This window comes from Cololabis saira, chromosome 8, assembly GCF_033807715.1.
Source record: "Cololabis saira isolate AMF1-May2022 chromosome 8, fColSai1.1, whole genome shotgun sequence".
Classification (NCBI taxonomy): domain Eukaryota; kingdom Metazoa; phylum Chordata; class Actinopteri; order Beloniformes; family Belonidae; genus Cololabis; species Cololabis saira.
The window spans coordinates 31,469,317-31,494,935 of NC_084594.1; the positions used below are offsets into that span (position 1 = coordinate 31,469,317).

Consider the following 25,619-nt stretch of genomic DNA (forward strand, 5'->3'; position numbering starts at 1 on the left):
AGTATTGTGTGGAAATAGTTAAGCAGAATAACTTTATTTATTCTGCTAAACGTTGTTACTACCGTTACTGATATTACTAGAAGTAATCATTTGCTGAATGATGTTGGAGGAGAAGTTGTTTCCATCACAAACCTCTCCACCCAGAAACTATGGGAACTTGTCCTCTCCTAGGAGGACTGGCAGCCGTCCTGAATGTTTCAATAACAGACCCTGAATTGTTTGCAAATGGCCTTATAAATGATTATTTGGTAGCAACAACTGTTTTTCTAAAATCATTGCTGATTTTTTTCCATCTGGTCGTTATGTCAACACAACTGAATGCTTCAGTCCAGCAAACTGGCAAAACTGCGTATTTTATTGAAGTGCTCACATTTGTCTCTTCATTTCATTCATTTATTGATTCATTCCAGACATGTCAAAACCATTGTATATAGTATAACAACATTAAGACTAGTATGAAAAGTATGAAAATATGTATATGTCTGTGCACACACCTATCTATATACATGCACACACACTCAAAGTACCCAGACCCACCCAGCACCCCCCTGTCAGAGATGCACGCTACCTCAATGTCCCAGCAACACTTTTTGGAAGTTCATTCACTGCAGTTTGAATGCACACGGAGGTAGGGCTGGGCAATTTTGGACACAAATAAAATCCAGATTTTTTTTCTCTGAAAACCCGATTTTCGATTTTTTTGGTAAAACTACAAAAGACAATGGAATAAATTGTTTCAAATATTTTATCTTTATTTTTAAAGAAAAATAGCAAACAAATGTCCCTATTGGGAATGAAGTGCAATTGAAAGATACTGTAAATCCTCCTTGAGTTTAGTAAAGTGACAACATTTACAATTTTCTTGACCAAACAAAGATGACTAGACGAACTCTGTCTGTAATGCAGCCAGCTGCAAAAAAGGAACATCGATTTTCCGATTTTCCTTTTTTCAACATCGTCTTGATTAATAAATCCGATTTAGATTTAAAATCGATTAATCGCACAGCCCTACACGGAGGCCCAAAATAACTGCAGGGACTACGTATAAACCACAGGGGCATGCAAACCAGTGTCTTTGTAAAATTATTTATTTATTTAACAAACACAGCTCACAAAAAAACAGCTGAATTTAAAAAAAGCACACCATAAAAAGAGGGAGTTTGTGTTAAAGCTGTGTATACATCAGTGTTATAACTCTAATGATTCTTAAAAATGACATTTTGATATGCTGACATTACAGATTGATGTCACACTTCTGCAGAGCAGAGTGCAAGGAGGCAGGCAGAAAAAATGAATAAAAAATCAAGGGGAATGAAATGTGGAGGAAAATAAAACATTTGGAAGCAAACAAAAGTAGAGTTGTCATTTAAGTGGATTTCCTCAGAAGCTCCTCTGGCTTCCTGTCATACATAGGATCCACTTCAAAGTCCCTCTCTTCACTCAGAAACCTTCTCCTCTCATGCCAACCCAGTCCATCAGCTTGCTCCCTCCTGCATCCTCTCTGCTCTTCTGGTGCTAGGCTTCTTTTTGCATTACTCAGACCACAGCTCTCCTGTATAAAACTAGTATTTATTCTAGGTTTTACTGCAGTGTTAAAAAAACTTTTTTTTTTTCCCATTTCAATTAACTTTGAGTACCCTGAAAAGTACTCAAAAGAATGACATTTATTATAGTTTTTTTGTTTGTTTGTCAGAGTTAGAAACATGCAGTTAATGCAGCTCTGTAGTAGAGCTGGGTATCATCACTGACCTCCCGATACGATTCCGATACACTAGGTCCCAAGTCGATACGATTTCCGATATGATTCGATATCGATCTTCTAGTTAATTCAATTCAACTTTATTTATATAGCGTCTAATACAACAGAGTTGTCTCTAGACGCTTTCCAGAGACCCATACCCAGAACATGACCCCCGAGCAGTTATTACATAAACAATGGCAGGTAAAAACTCCCCTAGTGGGAGAAAAACCTTAAGCCAAACAGTGGCAAGGAAAAACTCCCCTTTAGGAGGGAAGAAACCTTGAGCAGGACCAGGCTCGTAAGGGGGGACCCTCCTGCCGAGGGCCAGACTGGGGGTCGGGGACGGCAACAGCACAGCAGGCAGGTGGAAGCAGCAACGGGATGACCAGGGGTGGGGACCGCAGGCCAGCACGCAGCTCCCGAAGCTCCGGCCCAATCAGCAAGTCCCAGGTTGGGGTGCAGGGTCGGGGAAAGGTTGAAAAGGGGCAGGGCCAGGGAGAGGAGTCTTGAGGGACGAACCTTCTCCCCCGCCCAAAAGGGGCCGTTACCCTGCCCCCCTCACTCCCACACTGCAGGTTCCGGTGTCCGGCAAAGGATGCTGCAACATGGACAAAAGAGAGAAAAGGGAGGAGAAGGGGGGGCCAGCACAAGAAACTACAGGAGCGACTCTGACACACTAAAGTTTACACTACCTAGAGATTTACCAACACCAGCTAGAGGTTTACTAAACACTAACTATAGGCTTTACTAAACAGAAAGGTTTTAAGTTTAGTTTTAAAGGTGGAGGTGGTGTCAGCCTCCTTAACCCAGATTGGAAGTTGGTTCCATAGTAGTGGTTACAATACCAATTTTGCTTTGGCCGGAATAACGTGATCCTTCCACGCGCTACGTCCGGCTGGAGAAGCCCCACCCTGTCTGGTGAAAAGAAGCGGCCTGCTCACTCCTCAGGTTAAGGAGGAGACCTGAGCTCAGTGCAGGGCCTCCCGGGATTGGTAGAGGGAGCAATCCCCAGGACTGACTAGGTAGGAGCACTGGGTGATTTTTAAAATGGGGAAGAAAATCGGGATTAAAAAATATATATATATATTATTATTTTATTTTTTTGAATCGATACTTGGATTTATGTATCAATAATCGTTCCTACACATGTATATCGGTAAAATATAGATATTTTTAACCCACCCCTACTCTAGTTTTGTTGTGTGGTTTCATTACTTGACCTACAACCTAGTTGTGTGTGTTTGGTGTGGATTCTCAGAGGAACTGAAATGACACCTCACAACTATCTTCACACTCAGTTGGTGTTGCTGCTCCACCAGTGTGAGTGCACATATATTTGAGGTGTGGACTTATCCCTCATTACTTTAAGACATATAAAGAGAAGTGAAGCACATAACAGGTCTGAAGTTTAGTTTAGATGGGGTATTGGGTTGGTATTTGGCAGCTGTTTGACAGGAGCTACCAATATGAAGCTGTAAATCTCAATGCAAGTGAAGATGTCTTTTAGTAGGCTGAAACATAAATCTATAAGAAACACAGGAGCATTATTGTTGAAATCTACAATGAACAGACACCTTGGTGAGTGACTATACTCACTGCCCACTTCATTAGATACATGTGGTGTACCTAATAAAGTGGTGAGTGTACAAACAAGACTTTGCCAGAAAGCATTTGAAAAGCCTCCCATCTTCTTGAATCAGATTATTCGGAAAGAGGAAACCGAAATAAACTAGTGTTAGAATGATGGCAGAGAAAAGCATGGCGAAGGAGAGAAAAGTGGACATTTCTGTTTGATTGCTCCGTATGCATGAGACCCGTTTCACTTTGCGCAGTTGATTTGTTTAATTTGAGTTATTGATAATGCAGTATGAGGTCATTCCATGAAGTCACTTTTTGTTTAGCAAAGACTTTACAATCCTTGCCAGGTTTGGCTTAAAGCAGTCTGAAAGTGTATAAGAGTACGGCAATTGTAGTTATTCATGCATGCTGGCTGGGTGGTCTCTAAGGCCTTAGCGTGGCTTTGACCTGCGTGGTCATCCATCATCTCCCGTCTCTTCTCCCAGAGGTCAGGGTCCGCTGGAGATGTATTTATAGCAGCCAGAATCGGCTGCATCGGCAGCCGTGTTTAGCGGCGTGTCTCCTTTGTGATTTTACTTAGGATGCGTGTGTCAACCAAAGCTCCTCAGATGAACGCAGCCACGGGCCTTCTGCTGTCTAACGCAAGTAATGCCATTTCTTACCAGCTTGTCCTGATTTGTGCTTTCCCCTTATGTTGCAGGCAAAACAAAGTATTTCTGCTTTCTGTGGTGGATTGTCGGCTCGTGTCACAATGAAAGTCTGTTTCTCTCACAGAACAACATCAAAGGATGTTGCTTCACATTTGTATTTCAGTAGAATGTCAAATGTACAGACACTAGGGATTCTGTCATTTTTAGATGTGTAATTTCTACATCCTCTTTCACTTAAAACAGATAAAACAACTTGTTATAATACCTGGCATTTTTGTTGTCTGTCATTTGTCCTGTCTTGCCTGAAATCCGACCTTTTCCATTTTATTGCACAATCTTGCTCATCTGGCATACACCTTTCTCGCTCTTTCTCTCATTTATGGAAGACGAGCTGCAGCACGTCAGGAATTCACATCAGCCAGCATGCACCTTGCAACACATCAAACGCATCAGAGAAGAAATGAAAGGAATGAAGCAGGGGAAATGTAGGAAGGAGGCGAGAAAAGCACGTATAAAAACACGCCACATAGAAGGCGTCTTGCAGCTAATAATCATCGTATTCCGCTTTGCCTCATATATCAGTAAATGGCATTTATGAACCTCACAGATGAAAGCTTTTCTGTGCACCAGCCACAAGAGAAAAAAGAAAAGAGCAGTAAGCCTGTTGCCCATTGCTCATGCAACGCCACCCCCTGGTGGTTGTTAAATACTGTGTTTGGTGACATTTGATAGCTTCCTATCAGAAGGGCTAAATGAACAGGATTAAATGTGTTGAGTAAGAAACAGCATTGATTTAAAGCTGAGTCAGGCAGGCAGGATGTCCTGTCATGGATAACGGATGCTTGCTTCTGTTCATGTCCAGAATTCATTAAAAAAAAAAAGGGAAAAAAGAGTACAATTAATGCTCACTGATGACTTTATCTAACTGGATTTCATTCATACCTCATAATTAGTTTGACCTTGATTTCATTGCTGCTGCTGCACGATTGGCCCTGGCCTTCACAGCCAGCATATTTGCCTCTTCAAAAGGTTTCCTTTCTATCCCCTCGTGCCTCCTTTGCCTTGATTCCTAGTTTTCCTGTCTTTTTCATCCCTTCTTCTTGAACCTCACCCCCCCCCCCCTTTTTTTTTATCTGTAACTCTTTCCCTCTCCTATAATAAGCCTCATGTGAAGCGGTTTTTGTGTAATTAAAATGCACACCATTCATCTGGGAGGAAGGGAGTCTCCTTATTCTGTGTCAACCCACATCTTAGCCCCAGAGGATTTGGCTTGTGCGTGCCACGCATGCACATCCCTTCCAGTTCCACTCGCTATCTATCTAGACACTCCCATCAAAATTCTTCATTGTTTGAGACGTGATCCTTGCAATGTCACATTTAAGCTCGCCGACAGACAGGCCAGCTGGAGCCTGATGTTTGTGTTTAATAACTAACGGCAAATGAAGAGGGAGGACTTTGTTTAATCAATGTATTCAGTTTGTTAGATTTACAGTACCGGTATATGTAACCTGCATGACTGAAAGTGATAAGGAGCAGATTTGTTATCGATTTTAATCCTCCAAATGCATCTGAAAGCTTTATGCGGTTCTTATCAAAATTACACGTACACAAACAAAAAAGCTCACTCACAGTTTTGTTACAAAGTGCTGACTTTTTCCATTACAAAAGGTTTCATTTTAACACATTTAACACATATTTTACTGCAATTTCCTATTAGGCCACTAGAGAACAAGCCTGTGCTCTGCCCTGGAGTCTGTGTCATGGTATGTTTGCTTGGCAGAGGGGGCTGACACACCTCTGTCTGTTTGTGTAGTTGGTGGATAGGTCCGAGCACGCCTAGTACGCTGCATTCAGCAAACAAAAGCAGCCATGGAACAGAACCCGACTTCAGTGGATCCTCTTAGTAAGGATTGTACCCACTCTGCAGAGGCAAACGAGCTGTTCACTTCAATTAACTCGCTTTATTTTGGGGCAAAAACTCTGAGATTAAAGCAACTACCCACGCACCAAGCAGTGCCAGTCGGCGTGTTTTTTATGTAGCCTAGAGGCTCGTGTTTGGGCAGTAACTGCATTTTACAGCTGAAGATTTCTAATAAGCAAGGTTACATCCAGTTCATCTTCAGAGCTAAGTTGATTAAAGTCTCTTGTGTAAACAATCTGGAGTAACATCTGCTGGCAGTGGTCTCCACCAGCTGCATTTAAAACCACACTCTGACATCAGTAACCGATATTTTCATCATGTATTTTCAAGAGGAATTTGTTTTTATGAAACTGGTAGACTGTTTTTTTTTGTTTTTTTTTAAGCACATCGCTCGTATTGGGCTTTTTCATTGTTATTAAAATCAGCTGCAGCATAGGAAATGTTTTAATAATTCAACACCTTCTGCTGTAGCAGGAAGCGTGCTTGTTGATTATACAGTTGTTGCATTTAAACAGCTCTGAATTGTAGTTTTTAATGCTACTTCAGTCTTGTTTTGTTCTTTAAAGCACCACTACTTTCACCACTCCATCTTTACTTTTATCTGTCCCCCCCCACCCCCTGTTGCTAAGTGGGAGATGAGGACATGCAGCGAGCTGGCTGCAGCAGTGTAAACAGAGTGCTGGGCTGTATTTGTAATGAAACTTGGTGGTATACAGCCGGGCCTCTGTGTCGAGAGAAGGAGGGGGGGATCTCTGCTGTGAAACCCGGACACACGGCATGTTAGCCACGCTAAATATGTTAACCATGCTAATGCTAAGTTAGTCCAGATGAACCTGGCTCGGCTTCTGCTGTGTCTCCTGTCTGTCTGCACTACACAGTGCACCAAGTTACCCCTGCTGTAATAGCAGTGTCATGTACCCATCCGTCAGTTTCAGTACGCATTACAAACCTGGCCAGCAAATGAAATTAAAATCTTAGAACTGTGATTTTATTTACATTGTAAATATGCCGTAACATTAAAATGAGACAAACTGAGTGTGCATCGTCACAAGTTCAGACGGAGGTTGTCGTAACAGTGCGAAGGAGGGGCTGATTATTACTCTTATATTCCTTTCTGGTACCACTCCCTTGGTTAAGCCTGTGGTGATAAGAGCTCTGCTTTCAGCCTTCCTCCTTTTTAAATGTCTTCTAGTTGTTCATCTGCTTTAAGGTGCTCTGTCTGCTGAAGTCTGGGGCTTTCACGTAAGTATATCTCTTACTTGAGCTTTCAGGCAACAAGTTTAGAGCAGCCACGGCAGAGGATGATGACCCTAACCCCTTGCCATTTGTTTAAACTCCTCCTTCCCCTCTCTGCCACGACCCCCTGCTCCGCTCCCACCCTTTCTTGTGCTGATGGTAGAGTTAAGAAAGGCAGTTCCTGCTTGACATAGTGTTTAGGTTGCCCTCTTCCTCTACGACTTCTTCCTTCTCTGTATTATCTCTTCTTCACCTCCGGGGCGTACAGTTATGTCCTTTTTATAAGGTATGGCTTATTACCTTGTTACTTTGAAACTATTTCTCTCTCTTGGTCCAGTGTTTAGTTTTAGAGTTGAGTTTTAGTATGATATTTGCTCTTCAGCGCATCGTGATTATCTAAAATATGATCATAATTGTTCAAAATGAATGTGAAGTTGGAAGTTGAATATTTCCCAGCCCGGTTTTTGACATGAATGATAACAAATGATAGCAGTGTTAAATATGTCCTTTTTTTTATAACTTCTGGCTATTTGTTATTGAAATGTTATTTGTTCATTACCTTAATAATGGGCATGCACAGTAACTCTATGTATATTTTATGTCCTACTGTGTTTTGCATATAATTTATTCAAACCGATTTATTTATTGTTAGATCATGTTTTTATTACCCTTAGGGTATCATCTTTTAGCAGTTGTGAAATCGTGCAGGAGAAACTCAAAGCTTGCTTTTGTGACTGAGTGTGCTAAAATAAGTATTCAGTAACTCGGCCCGCGGTCTTCATCAAATCCCCTATAATGTTATGTGTCCTACCTACTTGTTATGAGAGCTAAATTAGTAGTTGTTTCCTTGACTTGTGTTCCTCTCAAAATACCAAATAACCCCATCGCTCAGAGACGGTTGCTGTCAGCTTGTGGACGGTAAATGTGAGCCTAGGTGCAGATATGGACCCTTGGATTTGAAACATGTCAAGGCTGCTGTCAGGTGAGGGTCAATGAGTAACCAAAGGAGTGGCTGTGACAGCCTGCATGATTCAACTTTTACAACTCCATCTCCTCTGATGTCGGCGTGCATTAGCTTTTGAAAGCTTGCGAAAGAATCAGTAATGACACTGTGCCAGTCTATGCAAACAGAAAATGCAATGAGTTGAATGTTTTTACGAGAAGCACATGATGAAGTCTAACTTTTTATTAGGGCTTAGTGATATGAATCAATTTCATTATAGTTACCTCCGGTGAGCAGGACGTGGTTTTGTTTGTGTTGCTTTTTGTTTGTCTGTTTGTGTGCCTGCAGGATGGCACAAACTCTCGCTGGGGGGGGAACTCTCTCTCCCAGGTCTTTGCGGTAGGGTTTGCTTTGGTTTAGGACCATCTAGTTAACTCTTTTAAAGTAGTTTTTATTTTTGTATTTTTTAAAAGGTCTGAAAGTTCCACTGAGAATGAGATTTACAGCATGTACGTGATGCAACCATGTGACATGTAAGGGTCCAGTTATAACAGGTATGCTCTCTGTTGTGCCTTGTGTTTTCCCGTAGATGCTTTGTTGGCGGAGCTCGAGTCCACAACATCCCACATTTCCAAGAACCCACTTTTCCTGTCAGACGACACTGCATACTCCTTCCCTGTTGGGAGTCAACCCAGCCAAGACAACTGCTCTCCATCCCAGGTCCCCCCTGAGCAGGCTCTGAACGGACTGGACGAGACGGAGGTAACTGCATTCGTACCGTAAAGGCTGAATTATGCTTCTGCGTCAAAATGGCGCCGTGCCTACGGCGTGTGGTTTGGATCGACGCAGAGGACACGCCGTCACCTGCGCCGTCTCTGACGTGCACCTCCCGAAAATTGTAACTACGCGTCGAGGAGACGCAGACTACACGCAGACCGAGAGGGCTGTGATTGGTTCGTTTGAAAGCGAAGCATTTCCGGTTTCCGGTTTGAATCAGTAGTGAACTTCCAGGGCTCTTTTCTTCGTTTATATGTGATTTTTTTTGTTTTTGTTTTTTGCACAATAGTTGTCCTTATTTCTTTGATTTACTGTGACCGGAAAAAGTCGGATAAACCATTCAGAAAAAGATCGCTAACTAGTGGCCGCGGGGGGTACTGCACCGCGACCAAACGGAGAGACGGAGAAGTCCGAAGGGTTCAATACGGCGTCACGGCTGCGGCGTGTGCTCTGCGTTGGTGTGACGCAGAAGCATATTTCAGCCTTAATACCTGCCCCTGGACACGGCATTCGCAGTTTGAAATATTTCAGCGTTTCATTGTTTGTTGTTTGGTGAATTGTTTGGAGTGACATCGCTTCCTCTCTTCAGCCCGTGAGTTCGGCTCAGAGAGGTCCCTGGTCCAGAGAAAGCAGCAGTCCAAACAAACCCATCGGTGAAGAGGACCACGTATACAGGTTCGAACATCTGTTTAAGTGTAGTTTGCTGGGTTTGATTTTTACACGGTCAAAGCTCTTTGGCATAGACTATTTGGTAGATATGGGAAGAACATTAGTGTGATTTGAATTTTACAAATATTAGTTAAAATATTTCACCAAAAAGTAGAATTTGACTAAATAATGAGTTAAAAACCCTGAGCGCCCATGAAAAAAGTTGTTCCTTTGTCAACACAGCTTCCCTAATAAGCAGAAGAGTAGTGAGTCATCATCATCAGCTGCTGCCATGAACTCATCGCTGGGCAGCAACCTGTCTGAGCTGGACCGCCTGCTGCTGGAGCTCAACGCCGTGCAGCAGAGCACCCCTGCCTTCCCCACCGAAGGTATTTACACGGATGACTTTAACAATCACAAATGTTTCTCTGAAACCACATAGATGTCAGTGGTTAAATGTGGCCCCTCTGGTTTTTTTCGTGGTGATCTCATTTCCTCTATTGTTCTTTTCTTTTTTTTTTTACTGTCAAATGAGGTCAGTAAGTTGATGACAAATGTGTCCTTTTTTTATATTCTTATGAAGAAGAAACGGCTCCACCACTGCCTGCAAGTGGTATCATTCACCATATTCAAGAGAATGGCGTCGCCACGGCGGGCAAAGCCCCTCCACCAACACTGGAGAAGCCCAAGCGCAACACGGCAGCTCGAGGGACGGAGGCCGTGAGACCGAGTGTGGAGAGCCTTCTAGATGAGCTGGAAAACTCTGTGCCCACACCCATGTAATAGAAAACCTTCATAAACCAATTATTCACCAGACTGAAGTTATTACATTTCTCCCAAACAATTTTTACATGTGTTTATTTTTAGTCTATTGTAAAAGCGTGTATAATTTCAAGGGATTGCATGGTTTTCTTGTTTAGTCCCGCTACATTGTTGGAGTCAGACGAACAAGCCGATGCACAAGAGGAAACGCTGTCACAACAACAGGCCAGAATGTCCGCCTCCTCTGCAACTCGAGAGCTGGATGAGCTCATGGCCTCGCTGTCTGACTTCAAAGTCCAAAGCAATGTGAGTGTGCTTCAGGAGTGGGTTGACTTTGTCTGGATGAAGCTTTTTCACACTTGATAATGTCTAGATTTTTGGCTTTGTGTGACTATTCAGGCATCAGAAGAACAACCATTGTCTATTGTCTTCTCCTTGCTTGTGGTTTTGTTATATTCCTCCACTTACTCACTCGGGTTAGGTCGCACACGAAATTAGATCTTTCTGTTTCACCACATTATCTTGGCCACTGGTTTGCATAAGTTTGACACGATGTTTATTTTTTCACACTTGTTGCAAGGAGTGGTGGCTGGAGCTTTTATATACAAACTTTTCTTTATGTGAGACTCTTCAACACCAATTTCCTTCTCAATTCATTTCTTTTTTTTTTCCTTGGTCTTTTTCTCTCTTCTCTACCTCTGTGTGTCCTGTGTTTGTACGTGTATTGCATTCATTACCTCACCACACCTGACTCAGTCTGGCTCTCAGTCGTCCGTGAATCAGGAGACTGGAGACTCTTTAGTGGTTGTTGGTTCAGCAGTTGTGCAAGTGGTGACCGATGCATCTGTGACTACTCATATGGGCTTAGAGGACACTCCTCTCCCCTCAGGTCATGCTTCACCTTCCTGCACACCTCTTCCACTGGAACTACACATAGATGAGGACGGTTCAGCCCCTTCGTCTTCACGTGGTTCCACTGTAATAATTGCATCATCTCAGAGCTTTCAGTTCTCCCATGTCGAACAGAGAGATGACGTTGACGCCGTCACTGAGATCTCACATTTGGAGAACTTCCTGGTCTCCAGTACGCTAAAACCTCTTCGTGAAAATGAGGTCCACAGTCTTACACACGCGTCAGGGACGAAACAGTCTACTAGTGCAGGTACTATTGCTGGGAGCTCTAGTCTACTTGTTACCAATAATTCAGTTCCTGCATCTAAAATCTCCAGTCCCATTTTAAAAGCCAAGACTCCCAGTCTTCCTGATGATAACTCTAGAGTTTCAGTGCCGGACAGTCTCACCTCAGTTCCCATAAGTTATAGTCCACAAGTAGTGCCAAAGACAGCAAGTCCAGTACACATAATGTCTGCCCCACTAACCATCCCAAACAGTCCTGACGCCGTTCCCAAGTGTGCTAGTCCAGTGACGGTCCCAAAACTTTCAAGTCCAGTTCCAAAGACTGCAAGCTCTGTAACTGTTCCTACAAAATCCAGCTCTCCAGTCGGACCCAAGACGTTTGCTCCTGAAACGGTGCAGAGGAATTCTTCCCCAGTAATGCTTCAGAGACTCTCAAGTCCTGTGATGGTTCCCAAGAGTCCCGCAGGCATCAGAAAAGCATTCACAAGTCCCAGCACCGGTAGTCCCAGGTCTTCACCAGTTTTCGCTGCCGCTGCACCGTCACATAGCGTGTATTCCTCAGAAAATCAAGGAGGTGACGCACCGGATATAACATGGCCATGTCGGGAGCCATTATTGGATGATGCTTTGGACAAACTCTTAACCCCCGACAACCAGCCATCTACTTTTGTTAAGCCTGGCGATGAATGGGAAGACGAGGATGCAATTTACCGTGATCTCAGCCGAGCAGAGACCTGGACACCCATGACTGAGTCGAGCTGGATGGAGGAGTGTTTCACCCCCTCCACCTGCCCCGGGACTCCAGACGCGTCGCTGGAGCTGCCCACGCAGCAGCCTTCTGCCGTGGAGCGGCTGTCTGCCTCTGGTCAAGTAGGCAACTTGACTCTCCCAAAATAAGCTCATTAAACTATAAACAATTTAGGATCCCACATGGTCTTTCTATTGTTTAACCATGTGGCAAAGTAGGGCTGGGCGATATATCGAGATTTTAATATATATCGATATATTTTCAAACGCGATATGGTACGAGACAATATCGTTTATATCGATTTTTTTTAAAAAAATAAAAAAAACTTTTTTTTTTTTTTTTTTTGTAACAAATTGATTTGAATGTTTTATTTGAGATTTGCACAAATGTTTTGTTATTTGCACAACTGTCAACCTCAGTGGAAAAGTCTGCCTGTTACTGTCTACATTGTATTAATTTCACAGTGTATTTTAATTTAATTGTTATGCAGGAAAGTGATATTTGTTTTATTTTATTCAAGAAGCATTTTTATTCTATATATGCAGGCAGTTTATTTTTATTTCATTTGTTTTATACATTTTGATATTGTGCAGACCTCTGTTAATAAAGGAACCTGTGTGACATTTGGCACGAGGCTTTGTATTAAAACTGACTGTTTTTTTAAGGGTTTGCCTCAGAAAAAAATGAAGCTAACAGAGATGCTATGCTATAATGCTTTGGGGGAAACCCCAATTATGGCACAGAAAAAATATCGATATATATCGAGTATCGCCATTCAGCTAGAAAATATCGAGATATGACTTTTGGTCCATATCGCCCAGCCCTAGTCAGTATCTTTAAACTCACATAAGCTTATTTTGGGTGAGGAGCTCCAACAAGCATTGAAAGAACTGTGACATAGTTCACACATGTGGAAATGAGGAGAGATTCTTCGCTCTCTGCTGTGATGCATGTTGTATCATACAGGAATTTTGAAATGGCTTGAGGGAGAAGTTTCCCTGTTGAGAACATTTGTGGCTGATGTTGAAAGCTTCACGCAAAAGACATTGATGCATGTTCACACTTGCATTTTTTTTCTACGTGGCTTTGTTCGTCATAGAGCCTGTATTTAATCACCGACTGCACCGATGCAATGAGACGCTAAGCGTTCACAGGAGAGGGGATGTTTTTCTTCGCCGCTCATGCATAGATGTACTTACAACGAGGACTGGACCTTAAGCAACATGCTTCTTGGATGTTTGGCCTTGCTTTGGCATGTGCAGACACTTGGAAGAGCATTTTGTGATGAGACATGTGTCGTCTTAACTTTAGCATGCGTTGTCACGGGTTTGATTGTAGGCTGTGCTTTGTTTGGACAAACAAGTGGTTAAATATGTGATTGCGCAGCATTTTGAAAAGGCACAGTTGGGCGCTTGAACCTTTTGCCACTTGAATGAGATTTCTATTGCTCGGCCTGCCACTTGGAATGGAATTTTTTTTTTTTAGTAAATGGTACGATCCCAAGTTCCGACATTTCCTTATCATCCACTCTCCAGCTCAAGTCGGTTATCAGGCGCACCAAAGAGACATCCAATGTGCATCCGATGTTCAGGGAGGCATTGCTGAGACGGAAAATGGGACCAATTATTGTAAATAAAAGCAACTCGCAGGATCGACTCATTGAGGAGCTGCAGGGGAAACTGGGGATTGGGCGAGTGGAGCGCAAGCGTAAGCAACTGCCAGATGACTGGCTGACGGAGGGCGTCATCGTTATGTCCAACCCCCAGAGAACACGGGAAGAAGGGAGTCAGCCATCTGTAGATAAGGTAGACACTAGAGGACTGAAGTAGGACTGTGTTTAGCCAAGTTGGACATCAAATCTTCCACTGCTAGCGTTAAGTGTACATGTTTTTGACGTAGTCAGTGCATTGAAATTGTTTATTCTGGAAGCCAGTTGTAGGAGTCTGAGTTCTGTTTCATTCCACTTCTTCTTATTTTCTATTCTAACTGTGTTTCTGTGACTTTTCTGTCTGTTTGCTCTCCTTTCTTTGCCGTGTCCTTCTCCCTTCTGTCTCTGCCAGATCATCATCCCTCCTGAATCACCTGCCCCTCAGAGGAAACTCCTTCCCCCTCCACAGTCTCCCCCAGCACCCAAAAAATCCCCCCCAGTCAAGCAGACACCTCCACCGCTGCCTCCTCCACCTCCAACGCCCCCTCCACCTCGAAAACTCACCCCACCACCCCCCGCGGAGCCCAGCCCTCCACCTCCCATAGAGCCCACTCCTCCACCTCCCATAGAGCCCCCTCCACCGCCCCCGGTGGATCCCTCCCCACCGCCCCCCATGGAGCCCCCTCCTCCCCCTCCCAGGGACCTTACACCTCCCCCGGTCCAGCTCCCTCCGTCACCGAGTCCCCCGCCCATCCCCATCACGCCACCCCCACCTCCCAAGGTCTTTGTATCAGTGGCTTGTCAGACAGAGAACGATGCAAACTTCCCACCGCTGCAGGCATGGACCACTTTCTTCATCTCTGATTATCGTCCTCCATCCTCATGTTCTCTTTTACTTCGCATCTGCCGCTTTCGGCTACACTTTGAGTTGTTGCTCTTGGTTAAACGTTATATACGGGACCTATAGTGTTTCTCTGGCTCTGATTTAGACTCTTAGGATTGAAACATTTATTTCTCTTTATTCCTCTAGACACCTTTCGCAATATAGGGTTATGTCACACTTATAATATTTAGAAGGTGCCTTAGGTCTAAATGATTCAAAGCGTTCACTGGAATCCAGTCAGTCTAGGTCAAGGGTCGGCAACCCAAAATGTTGAAAGAGCCATATTGGAGCAAAAACACAAAAAACAAATATGTCTGGAGCTGCAAAAAAAGAAAAGTCTTATATAAGTCTTAAAATGAAGGCAAATGGCCAAAGGCGGAATGTTGAGAAAAAAGTCGAAATGTTGAGAAAAAAGTCAAAATGTTGAGAAAAATGTCAAAATTTCAAGAAAAAAGCAGAAATTTCGAGATTAATGTTGAAATACAATCTCGAGAAAAAAGTCAAAATGTTGAGAAAAATGTCAAAATGTCGAGAAAAAAGTCGAAATGTCGAGAAAAAAGTCAAAATTTCAAGAAAAAAGCCGAAATTTCGAGATTAATGTTGAAATACAATCTCGAGAAAAAAGTCAAAATTTCGAGAAAAAAGTCAAAATTTCGAGAAAAAAGTCAAAATTTCGAGATCAAAAGGGAAAGGAAAAAGGAAGAAAAAAAGAGAAAAAGGAAAAAAGAAGAAGAAAAAAAGGAAAAAAAGAATAAAAGGAAAAAAAGGTCAAACATTTTTGAAAAACCTCCAGGAGCCACTAGGGCGGCGCTAAAGAGCCGCATGCGGCTCTAGAGCCGCGGGTTGCCGACCCCTGGTCTAGGTTATGATGGTACTGACACCAGGGCTGGAGAGACTGAGCCCCTTTTCTAATTCTGACGTCTGATGGCATTATGAGCTGTGTGTTCAAAATGGAGGGGACAATTTAAGCGCTTAAAGGCAACACGCCGAAGTTCCCCTTACACTAAGTGTCCCCCCATGCACAGGAATGCTAGGCTGGCAGTGCAACTGAAACCTAATCTGCCACATGACAGCACAGTTACCGTCACCTTTATAGCAAGTCTCACCGTACCGAGTCACAGGTCCCATGAGTTTAGATGCCAGCTTTTTGGGATGCTGTTCCTCTGCTGAGGATTAGAGGTAGCGGACTGACGGAAGGGGCGCTACGTATACATCTGGATGAGGATATGAATTTATTTTGCGTGAGGTAAGGAAGTTATTTGTTGGGAACGGGTATGTGGACAGGAGAGAATACACCGAGCAGAGGTGCTATTTTCTCTCTCAAAGGAATTTAGGAGTCGTGAAGATCCAATAACCAAACCATCTGAGAAGGTCTGTGTTTCCTTCTTTGCAACAACTAGACACATTAAACACAATGTTAATATCAGAGTCATCTTAAACATGGATTGATGAACACATTTAGAACATTTAACACTTTTTCTGTCTTGAAAGAGGAGACAGTAAATTTTTATTTACATTCACTGCTATGTACGACCGATTGGTGTCCCAACGGCTTACAAAATCCCCTCAAAGGAGTGATGGCAATAAAAACAACGGTTCAGGCTGTAACTGTTATTGTCATTAAAGTAATTTTTGATGTATTTATTCCCTATGCTTCCAGACAGTTTAATGAAACCATTTTCCATTTCTGTCAGATCCAGTCACAGGGAAAGACCTCACCCACTGCTGCCCCAAAACCAGTCAACAAGCTTGACAACATGCTGGGAAGTCTGCAGTCTGACCTCAACAGACTGGGAGTTCAGACGGTGGCCAAGGGCGTCTGTGGAGCCTGCAAGAAACCGATTGCTGGACAGGTATTAACGCCGAATCCTTCCCATTATAACCAAGGAGGATCCTCTGGGGTTAAAACTTTGAAGAAACCTCACTTCATTAAAGGCCAATTGAGGCTGAATCCAAGAGGGAGGCAGGGAGGGAGTGGGGGAGGGAGGGACAGACAATCTGCAAAGACCTTGTGTTAAGATTTATAGAATTAGCTGCAGAAATGAAAAAAATAAAAAGATTTCGAGCCAGGTTCATGCTGGGATCCTTTAATTGCATGTCACTTTTTTCTGCAAAAATCTCAAATTTAGTATTCCAGATTGTGATATTTGAGATGCATTTTCTTTAACAATTTTCTTTGAGACTATTATAAAACAGGTGTGGAGATGGTTAATGGTGGACTGCATTACTAATGTTTTCAAGAATGTTTAACAAAGTCACGCCAGTCAGGAAGTGAAAGAGGATGTCATGGAGAGAAGAAGAAAAGAGAGTTCAGCTCAAAGAGATTGGAAAAGTGTACAGGACCATGAAAGTAGGCGGCCAGGTGCTGTTTGAGGCGACATGCACCAGCCTGCCAGGAGGCTTGCTGGCTGGAGATGTTGTCGTGCGTTTAATGGATGGAAAAGCCGGTCTTGGCGGAGGAAAAGGTTGGACAACTGTAAGTTCGCCCCCATGTCCAAGGCAACGAAGCCAAGTCAGACCGTCCGCTGCTCCTTTCAGCCCCAGTTCAAGCAAACGTCCATGACCTCGGTGATGTCTAGCTGGAAGGTTCAGTCCATTTTTGGAGAAACACTGGGCAACGTTCTCAGCAGAGGAAAATGATAAGAGGTTTACCACCACTGTCACTGATCATGTACAGTACAAACCGGGGTTGATGTCCACGTTAGGGGGGGATGATGCACAGATCTGCTTCTGTGTTTCACACAGCAAAGCGAGGTGAAATAAAGCTGCTTCAGTGGTTCCAGGGCGAGACCAAACCATTCCTCCTCCTCCTTGGATCTAACTCCAGGGCCTCGTGTACAAAAGTTGCATAGATTTCATCATGAATCCCTTGGCAGAAATCTTGCAAACACAAAAAAATATATCAGATGTTCAAAACTATCCAAACACATTTTTTTTTAACATCACAATCTCCTCCCTGGAGTAGATCAGTTAGAGTATGATCTCATGTAGATTTGTTTTCGTCGTTTGGGTGTAAATCATAAGTGCTCGTACACATTAAGAAATATTGTTTTCAGATCCCTTTCGACTTCAGGAACAGGGACACATATTGTTGCATATAAAAGCAACCTTCACTACTTTATAGCTGCACACTAATAATAAAAAGTGAGCGTGGCACTAGGGGATCTCCTCTTTTCCTACTTGGATGATCTCTTGTTGTACTGCTGCAGCTAGAACACATTCAGGTTCATGCTGAAGGAACGTGAGGCTTCAGAGCTGAAGGTCACTAATCTCTGAATGACATCAAGGTCTACATTCAACTTTGACAGTCTCTTACCGCAATGAGTGTGAGAGTTTGATTTATTTACAGTTTTTTTTTTTAAACCTATTAAGTTCTTTGGTGTTGGCCTGTTTTTAGACTCTGTGATATTTATAAACAGAGTTGTTATTTACAGGAAGCCCAGTTGGCTTATAAAACTTACCAGTGTGGTAAAAAGCAGTTTCTACTCCAGATTTTACATCTTAGCTGGAGACTGGTTATGCTTTGTGGGTGAACCCGGGCTTAACGTCAACGTCTCTCGTTTTATTTGTGTCTAGTTTACAGCTTTTTCTTAGTTGGAGTAATATGTCTTATAAAATATAGTTTCACAAACCCAAACTGTCTAAATTTTTTTCCGAATGTATTTCCTGTCATTACTGTTTTAAGAGCAGTTTTTATATCAGTTAGCCAATTATGTATCTTAAATGTTTTGTTTTACCAGCATCAGGTAAAAATACTAAACATAACAGTTCTTTTAATATGAATACACTCTTTTAATATAAATATACTCAAAACTTGTACGAATCGGATAGGTTTTCTTATATTTGGGAACCTATTCTTTCTTTTGTTAATTCTTTGGCATCCTTGGAAGATTAATTTAATCTGATTTAACTTAATTACAGGGAAGTATGATATTGCTAACCATGTCTAATTTTTTTTAGGGTTCCTCTTATGTCAGTTTATTTTAATTTTTATTTATCTTATTTTGTTTTCTTAATTTATTTTTATTTTTTAATTTTTTTGTTGCAGCTGTTTTGCGTGTCCTGTATTTTAGTTTATTACTTTATTTTTCCTATTATTATTGTCTTCAGTCAGAGTTTGATTGGTAATCGGTACTTACTTTGGGACCTGTTTATAATTACGTATTTTGCAGTGTGTGTGTTTTGGGGTGTTTGTTATGTTTTGTGTCCTTATTTATTTTATTATTATTATTTTTTTTTTATATATATTTTATTTTTTTTAATTTTTTTGTGTGTATGGTATAGAAATGTTTATTGTGTTAAAAAAAAAAAAAAACTTGTAAGAATCGACTGAGCTCAGAGTATATACTCTACCCACAGGAAGAGTATAGTTTTCACTAGGTTACTATTTAACAAAAGAGAAGCAACATGACTGTAAACATGAGATCCAAAATGATTACTTTTTTACTTTATCTTCTTCTCTTTGTCCTTGGGTTGTGAGATCTACATATGCTGTAGTTCAGAGTATTCCCCTTGCCGCTCACATGCTGTGCTGCAGGGGTTTTTCTATGTTGAGCAGTCTCATTTCATTTTAATGCGCCGTGCCTCCCCACACCAGGTGGTGACTGCCATGGGCAGAACGTGGCACCCGGAGCACTTTGTCTGCACCCACTGTCAGGAAGAGATAGGCTCCAGGAACTTCTTTGAGCGTGACGGCGTGCCCTACTGCGAGAGAGACTACCACAGCCTGTTCTCTCCACGATGCCACTACTGTAACGGACCCATACTGGATGTTAGTAATACACACACACAACACACACACATGCACATATGTACGGAGGATAGACATGTATTTATTTATTCATGACCTTTTAAGCCTTACCTTTCTCTCTCAAGCAGATACTGACAGACAGTCAAGTGAAGTGACCTCTACTTTCCTTTTTGTGTGCAAACTCATGTCCAACAGTAATCCATCACTCAAGGGCATTAAGAGATTATGATGTGAAATGTTGTAATTGCATTGCAGTTACTATTCCTAGTTATAAAAGGGCTGCTCGCTGTTTGATAGAGGCTCATGTTCAGTGTTGCACATATAAAATACACATAAACTTGTTATGGGTGGTCTGGTGTTGTTTAAAGGGACCAAAATGCTTACAAATTACATTTTGTACTTTTTTTTATTCCGACTAATTAGTTAAGTAATGTGATTACTTTTTCAGTCTGTAAGTCTTCCCAGTTTCCGAGTAACTTGCCCAACACTGACAGACTCGTATGCCCATGTCTCTGCATGTTACTCTCTCCTCTCACTTGTCAGCACTCGGTCTTATCTTCATGATGACACACTCCCCACTGTTTTTTTTTTCTTTCTTTTTTTCCTTCCCACTCATATACACTCACATAAACACAGAACAGTGCCGGAGGCTTTAAGAGGGAAACAGACAGTGAACAGTGGACATTAGCCTGCAGGAAGACCACCAAGAGTCACTGCCAAGACTTCCCAGCTGATTTTCATGTACTGCTTGACATCCTTGGGATAGTTTTCACTTATCGCGTCCTTTTATTCCTAAGTTTTTATACTCAAAGGATCCGTTAAAACCACAAAGATTTGCATTCCTGATTGTTGTGGTACATTTCTTAATATTGAAGTAGTAAATGTTAAATTAGCATTGTCAGTATAAATGTAAATGATAATGCTACGTTTTAGAATATGTTATTGTACTTTAATGTGGTTTGTGTACATTTAAGAACATCCATATCTCACAGAGATTTAATGGCGTTTGTCAAAACTGCCCAGCCTTGGTTAAAACCCCCACTCTTTTAGGACATTGCACCCCCTGGTGGCAAAGCTGAGAATACATGCTGAAATGAAAAGAGCTCTGCAGCCTGCTCACGATGAGTAAATGCTGTGCTGCAGAGACGCAGACTCTGAGGGGTGTTTTAAACTCTTGTTTCATGGAAAATGTCAATGTTCTTCCAGCTGAAGCTGGTGTGAATTGCTTCATGCCTGGAAAACATGTGTTTCCAGTCTTGGTACTCCAGCACATCTCACGCAGCTCCAGTGTGAGGTCTTTGCCTGTAATCACAGATACACATGCCTGCACACTGATTTCCTTTCAGAACACTCAGAAAAATCTCTTTCCTCTTGTGTGCCTGTCTAGGTGTAAGGAGCTTGTGAAAATGTGACCATTTGCATCTTTTTTTGACTTCACAGAAAGTAGTAACCGCTTTGGACAAGACTTGGCACCCGGAGCATTTCTTCTGTGCCCAGTGTGGAGCATTTTTTGGACCAGAAGGTATCACCCACGGCCTGTTGCATGTGCTGAATCAGAGTATAAGGGTCTTATAGAGAGGAGCATTGCGTGTGAATCAGCGTTTGACTCGTCTGCCCTCTAGGTTTCCATGAGAAGGATGGGAAGGCCTACTGCAGGAAGGACTACTTTGACATTTTTGCCCCGAAATGCGGTGGTTGTGCCCGTGCCATCTTGGAGAACTACATCTCTGCCCTTAATTCACTTTGGCACCCTGAATGCTTCGTCTGCAGAGTGAGTCACCGAGACCCATTTACAGTCAACTTGATATAAACTAAGTTATGTATGCAGAAAACTCATGTTTTCTTTCTTTCATTTATTTGTAGGAGTGCTTCACCCCATTCATAAATGGCAGCTTCTTTGACCACGATGGCCAGCCGTACTGCGAATCCCATTACCACGAGCGGCGTGGATCACTGTGCTCTGGCTGCCAGAAACCCATCACTGGCCGCTGCATCACCGCCATGGGCAAGAAGTTCCATCCGGAGCACTTTGTGTGTGCTTTCTGCCTCAAGCAGCTGAACAAAGGCACCTTCAAAGAGCAGAATGACAAGCCCTACTGCCAGGGCTGCTTTGTGAAACTCTTCAGTTAGACTGCATGCTTAAGTGTTTGTGCAAATGGGTATAAGGCTACATGTACGTGTAGATATATGTGCACTCACACGTCTGTGTGCATCTATGATTTAGAGGTTTTTAAGACAGATTTTTAATCATGTCATAACAAAGGGTGACAAATGTCTCTTGCAGCTATGACACTGAAAGGACCTCCCTGGATGTCCAACCTTTTACACTTTTACAAAAGATTTTTATCAGAGCCCAAAGAGATTTTTATTTAGACTTGTATTCCTGTGCGCGATAGGAAAACGGAGGAAAGGTGTTGTTTTTTCCCCCCATGTACATGTGCCCACCAATAGTTTTGGTTTGTAAATGATTTAACTCATTGCAGGGCAAGACCTTGCATCACGTGGTGTTGAGCCCGTGCTTGCATAACCTGGTGCAGATCCGAGACTGTTGCTTGATTGCATGGACCATTTAGAGTTAACCCGAGCAGTTTTAAAGTAACATGAGTGTTGAATGTGCATTGCTTAGCCAATGAGTGTTGAGGGGGAAAAAAAAATATGTATTTTTCTAACTTTGGAAAACTTATGAGGTGCCATTTCAAATGACCGTAAATACACTTTATGCACATGCACACAGACACAAGCTTTCTTCGCTTCTTCGAAATACCAGTCCAGCCTATGTGCACACTTCAACAGCAGACCTCTTGAGGTGTATTTTATAAGTTAGTGTCCTCAAGATATTAGTTCTTATTTTTCTACAGCTTATCGTTGCCAATAAACACTTTTTTCTGTTTCAGCATACATTGTATACCCAATTATTCAAATTTTCTTTTTTCTTTGAACTGTTGCAAGATTACATTTTGTTTTAACTCGGCTGTAGCAACTTAAATGTCATCTCCATTAAAAATGTTAAAATAACACTGAATAGTAGCAATCAATTACATTAAAAACCAAGTCAATTCAGAATAATACATATACAAGAATTACAAATGTCAACTGTTTTTGCAATTTATGAGGAAAGAGAAATAAAAACAAAACAAGATTTTCTTTTTTGACACAGAAATTTGACTGTTATCACAGACCGGTCTTTTTTTTCACTCAATGTATCTGTTACCACTTAAATGCTTTTATCACCTCATTCGCTCTGTCAATATTTCTGATTATTGATTTACAATGTGATTGTGTGTTTTGATTTAGAAACATGCTAATTTCTTCAACGAGGCATCTTATCAGCACCAGCTGCCAGTTGCTGTTACAATCAGAGTCAGAATTTTTAAACCCGTAATACCCGTCATGTAGAGATAAAACTGTATTTTGTCTGTTTGAATGAAAACGTATATATTTTTGAGCTGTGACGGTTCGCACCGATATGCAAAGAGCTGGCTCTATTGGCATGTAGCCTCCTGTAACAATAGTTTACCCTGGTCTCATTCCTTCTCACACACACACACACGAACCAGCTTAGATTCCAGTATGTGAAGCTTCAGAGCAGATGCAACCTGTGCTATTTGTATTTTGAACTGTGATCGTGCTTTCTTCATGATATTAGTGCAAAGGCAAATGGATAGAAGCTGGGTTTTTTTTTTTTGCTGGTCAGGAATCAGAATATCACACCAAGCCAGGGCCAGACCCTTGCAAAAATATGTGTAATTGCTCTTTTTTTTTTTCTTTCTTTTAGATATAAATTAATCTTGGAGCCTGATCTGTGCGTGTCAATACACGAGTTGATGCAGAGTATCAAGATTCAAGTTGTTTTTAATTCCTTCTTGTGCCAAATGTGTCAATGCAATAAGGTCTTACACACTGTTAAAGCTCTCGGCCTTTTCTGAGATGAACCCTTTCAGGGATGAACGCTGGGAGACGCTTCACCTGCTGCGCTGCGTTTTAACTCAACTACACACCGGGATGGAGGAGCAGAGAAACTTGCTACACTGAGTCAGTCAGCACACGTAGCGTTTACTTAGTGGATTCAGATATTTAGAATCCAGCAAAGGAGGGATTGTGGAAAATACAGAATTTAGTTTAATTTTTCTCATTTACATCATATCACAGTTAATTGTTTTATATCTGTCAGAGAATCGTTATTGAAAAGAAAAAAAAATTGAATCATTTTTCTTCTGTGCTTATGTGAACTCGTGTTTGTGAATGCAGACATTCTTGTGATTTATTGCCATTTAAATTTTTCTCATAAGCCATAAATCTGTGCTGGTTGGGCTGTGAGCCTTTGCAGGCCCTGATTACTGATTGATAAACTTCTGCAAATTAAACAGAAAGTATATATCTTGTTGTGCCATGTTTTGTCATTTCTGTGCACTTTTCCCAAAAACTACAACTATTGATCAGTGACGCATCACACTTCTTTGGCATTCAGTCTTATTGAGAAGTTAATTTATTCTACAAATGGAAAAAGAAACTTCCCGTGCCCAACGGTGGTGCATGTCAACATAATTGATGAAAATGAACAGAACATTTTATTATAGAGATTTTCAGCTTGTAACCATTCAAAACAATGCTCCTTGTGAAAAAATACCTGAAAACAACTATTTTGCAGAGAAGAAATACATATTCTGTCTTCTTTACAATGTTTCCCACTAACTTCAAACCTTGAGTTAGGCCATGTCCTGTTGGCGAATCAATTTAAAAAAATATTAACCCCAAAATGGCAGATGTATCACATTTAATAAATCAATTTGAGACCTCTACGACTTCCCTAAAAAAACAAAATGATTTATGCAGTAGAAAAGAAATAACCCAATGTACTCATGATGAAACAAAAAATATTTAAAAATTGTGAAAGATAATTGAGGGTGTTTTTAATTTCAATACATGATAAACCCTTGAGGGGGGAAAAACAGTATCATTTTATGTCAGACATTAAAGGGATAAGTTTAGCAAAGCAGTCAGAGGATATTTGTCACAATAACAATCTTTTTTGTTCCAATAAATTGTGGAGATTAAACATAAATATTTGCATTTGAATATCAAAGAAGGCGAAAACTCACAGGCCTGACTAAGAAGGCCCAAATCAATTTGAGAATAATCACTCGTGCAATACAGCAGTCTTTACTGGCACTGAGTAAATATCAGTAAATATGTTCCATAAATAGTCTTGAGAGCTTTCACTAGTGAGACAAGCATTTGTCAACAATGATGACTGGTCAAACGATTCACACACGAGCAGGAAAACACATCTGTTTGGTGAGGAGCGGTGGCAACCTGCAGTCTCTGGCTCGTGAGAGCCCGAAGCTTGCCGGCAAGGTCAGAGACGCGCTGACGGTTATCCAGAATCTCCAAGTACTCCAGGTCTCGCAGCCGGTGAAGTTGCAAGAAGTCTTTCTCTGGCACATGCTCGTGGCGAAGTTTCAGACTTTTGAGCTTTGGAAACAGTTGCGGGATTTGAGCTGTGTGAGCTCCCAAATGTGAAGGCCAAGGGTCGATGTGCAGGTGAAGAAGATCTGGGACTTGCAGTGCAACGGCTGCAAGGTCCTCCGAGGACAAGCCCGTGACGCACAGTGTGAGACTGGTCACAGTGGCTGGGATGGAAGCAGCATACATGTTAACTGGTGGCCCATTGACAATGACCAACGTCGACAACTGGGAGAGGTCCTGCAGCCATGTGGTCAGGGGAATCGCAGGATATGACCACCCTGGCATATTCTGATGAGATTGCTTGTGGAATAGAGCAAGACTCTTCAAGCAAGGCATCAACCTCATTGTATTTTCTGGATACGAGTGATCCAAGTAGTTTATAAGCTCCAAACTAGACAAGGCCGAGGCTTTTTCACCAGCGGGTTCAACCCTTGCAGAGTTAGGCAGTGTTTGTTTCGATGACAGTGACAGATGCTTTAGATTAGGCAGGCGTGTCAGTAAGGCATCAATGCTCTTAACCCATCCTTCAAAGACTCCCAAATGATGACAGACCAGAGATGTGAGATTTGTAAACTGAGACAGTGCATTAACCAAGGAGCCCTTGAATGTATCTGGAAACTTGACCCCACACAGGCTCAGGTGAGTCAGCTGCTGGGCTTCAGACGACGTGTTAGTTTCTAGCAACACAGTGCTGTTTCTTACAGCCAGACGTCTCAAATGTGGGAAATCTT

At 42.0% G+C, this 25,619-nt stretch overlaps 1 protein-coding gene across 4 annotated transcripts in view; it reads left to right on the forward strand.

Annotated features, from left to right (window-relative positions):
* The window catches only part of LOC133448845 (paxillin-like), a 35,901-nt gene extending 12,097 nt beyond the window's left edge, over nt 1-23,804 (forward strand). Inside the window, exons 2-14 of one of the 4 annotated variants that reach the window (XM_061727758.1) lie at nt 8,659-8,831; nt 9,436-9,521; nt 9,738-9,883; nt 10,078-10,273; nt 10,415-10,562; nt 11,013-12,263; nt 13,677-13,946; nt 14,202-14,627; nt 16,367-16,525; nt 19,270-19,443; nt 20,863-20,944; nt 21,045-21,193; nt 21,286-23,804. In XM_061727758.1, the coding sequence (XP_061583742.1) occupies nt 8,659-8,831; nt 9,436-9,521; nt 9,738-9,883; nt 10,078-10,273; nt 10,415-10,562; nt 11,013-12,263; nt 13,677-13,946; nt 14,202-14,627; nt 16,367-16,525; nt 19,270-19,443; nt 20,863-20,944; nt 21,045-21,193; nt 21,286-21,552 (3,527 nt within the window). In that variant the 3' untranslated portion in view covers nt 21,553-23,804. The remainder of the gene's footprint in view (nt 1-8,658; nt 8,832-9,435; nt 9,522-9,737; nt 9,884-10,077; nt 10,274-10,414; nt 10,563-11,012; nt 12,264-13,676; nt 13,947-14,201; nt 14,628-16,366; nt 16,526-19,269; nt 19,444-20,862; nt 20,945-21,044; nt 21,194-21,285) is intronic. The other 3 variants (XM_061727759.1, XM_061727761.1, XM_061727762.1) reach the window with 3 other exon arrangements.
* The last annotated feature ends 1,815 nt before the right edge of the window (nt 23,805-25,619 follow it).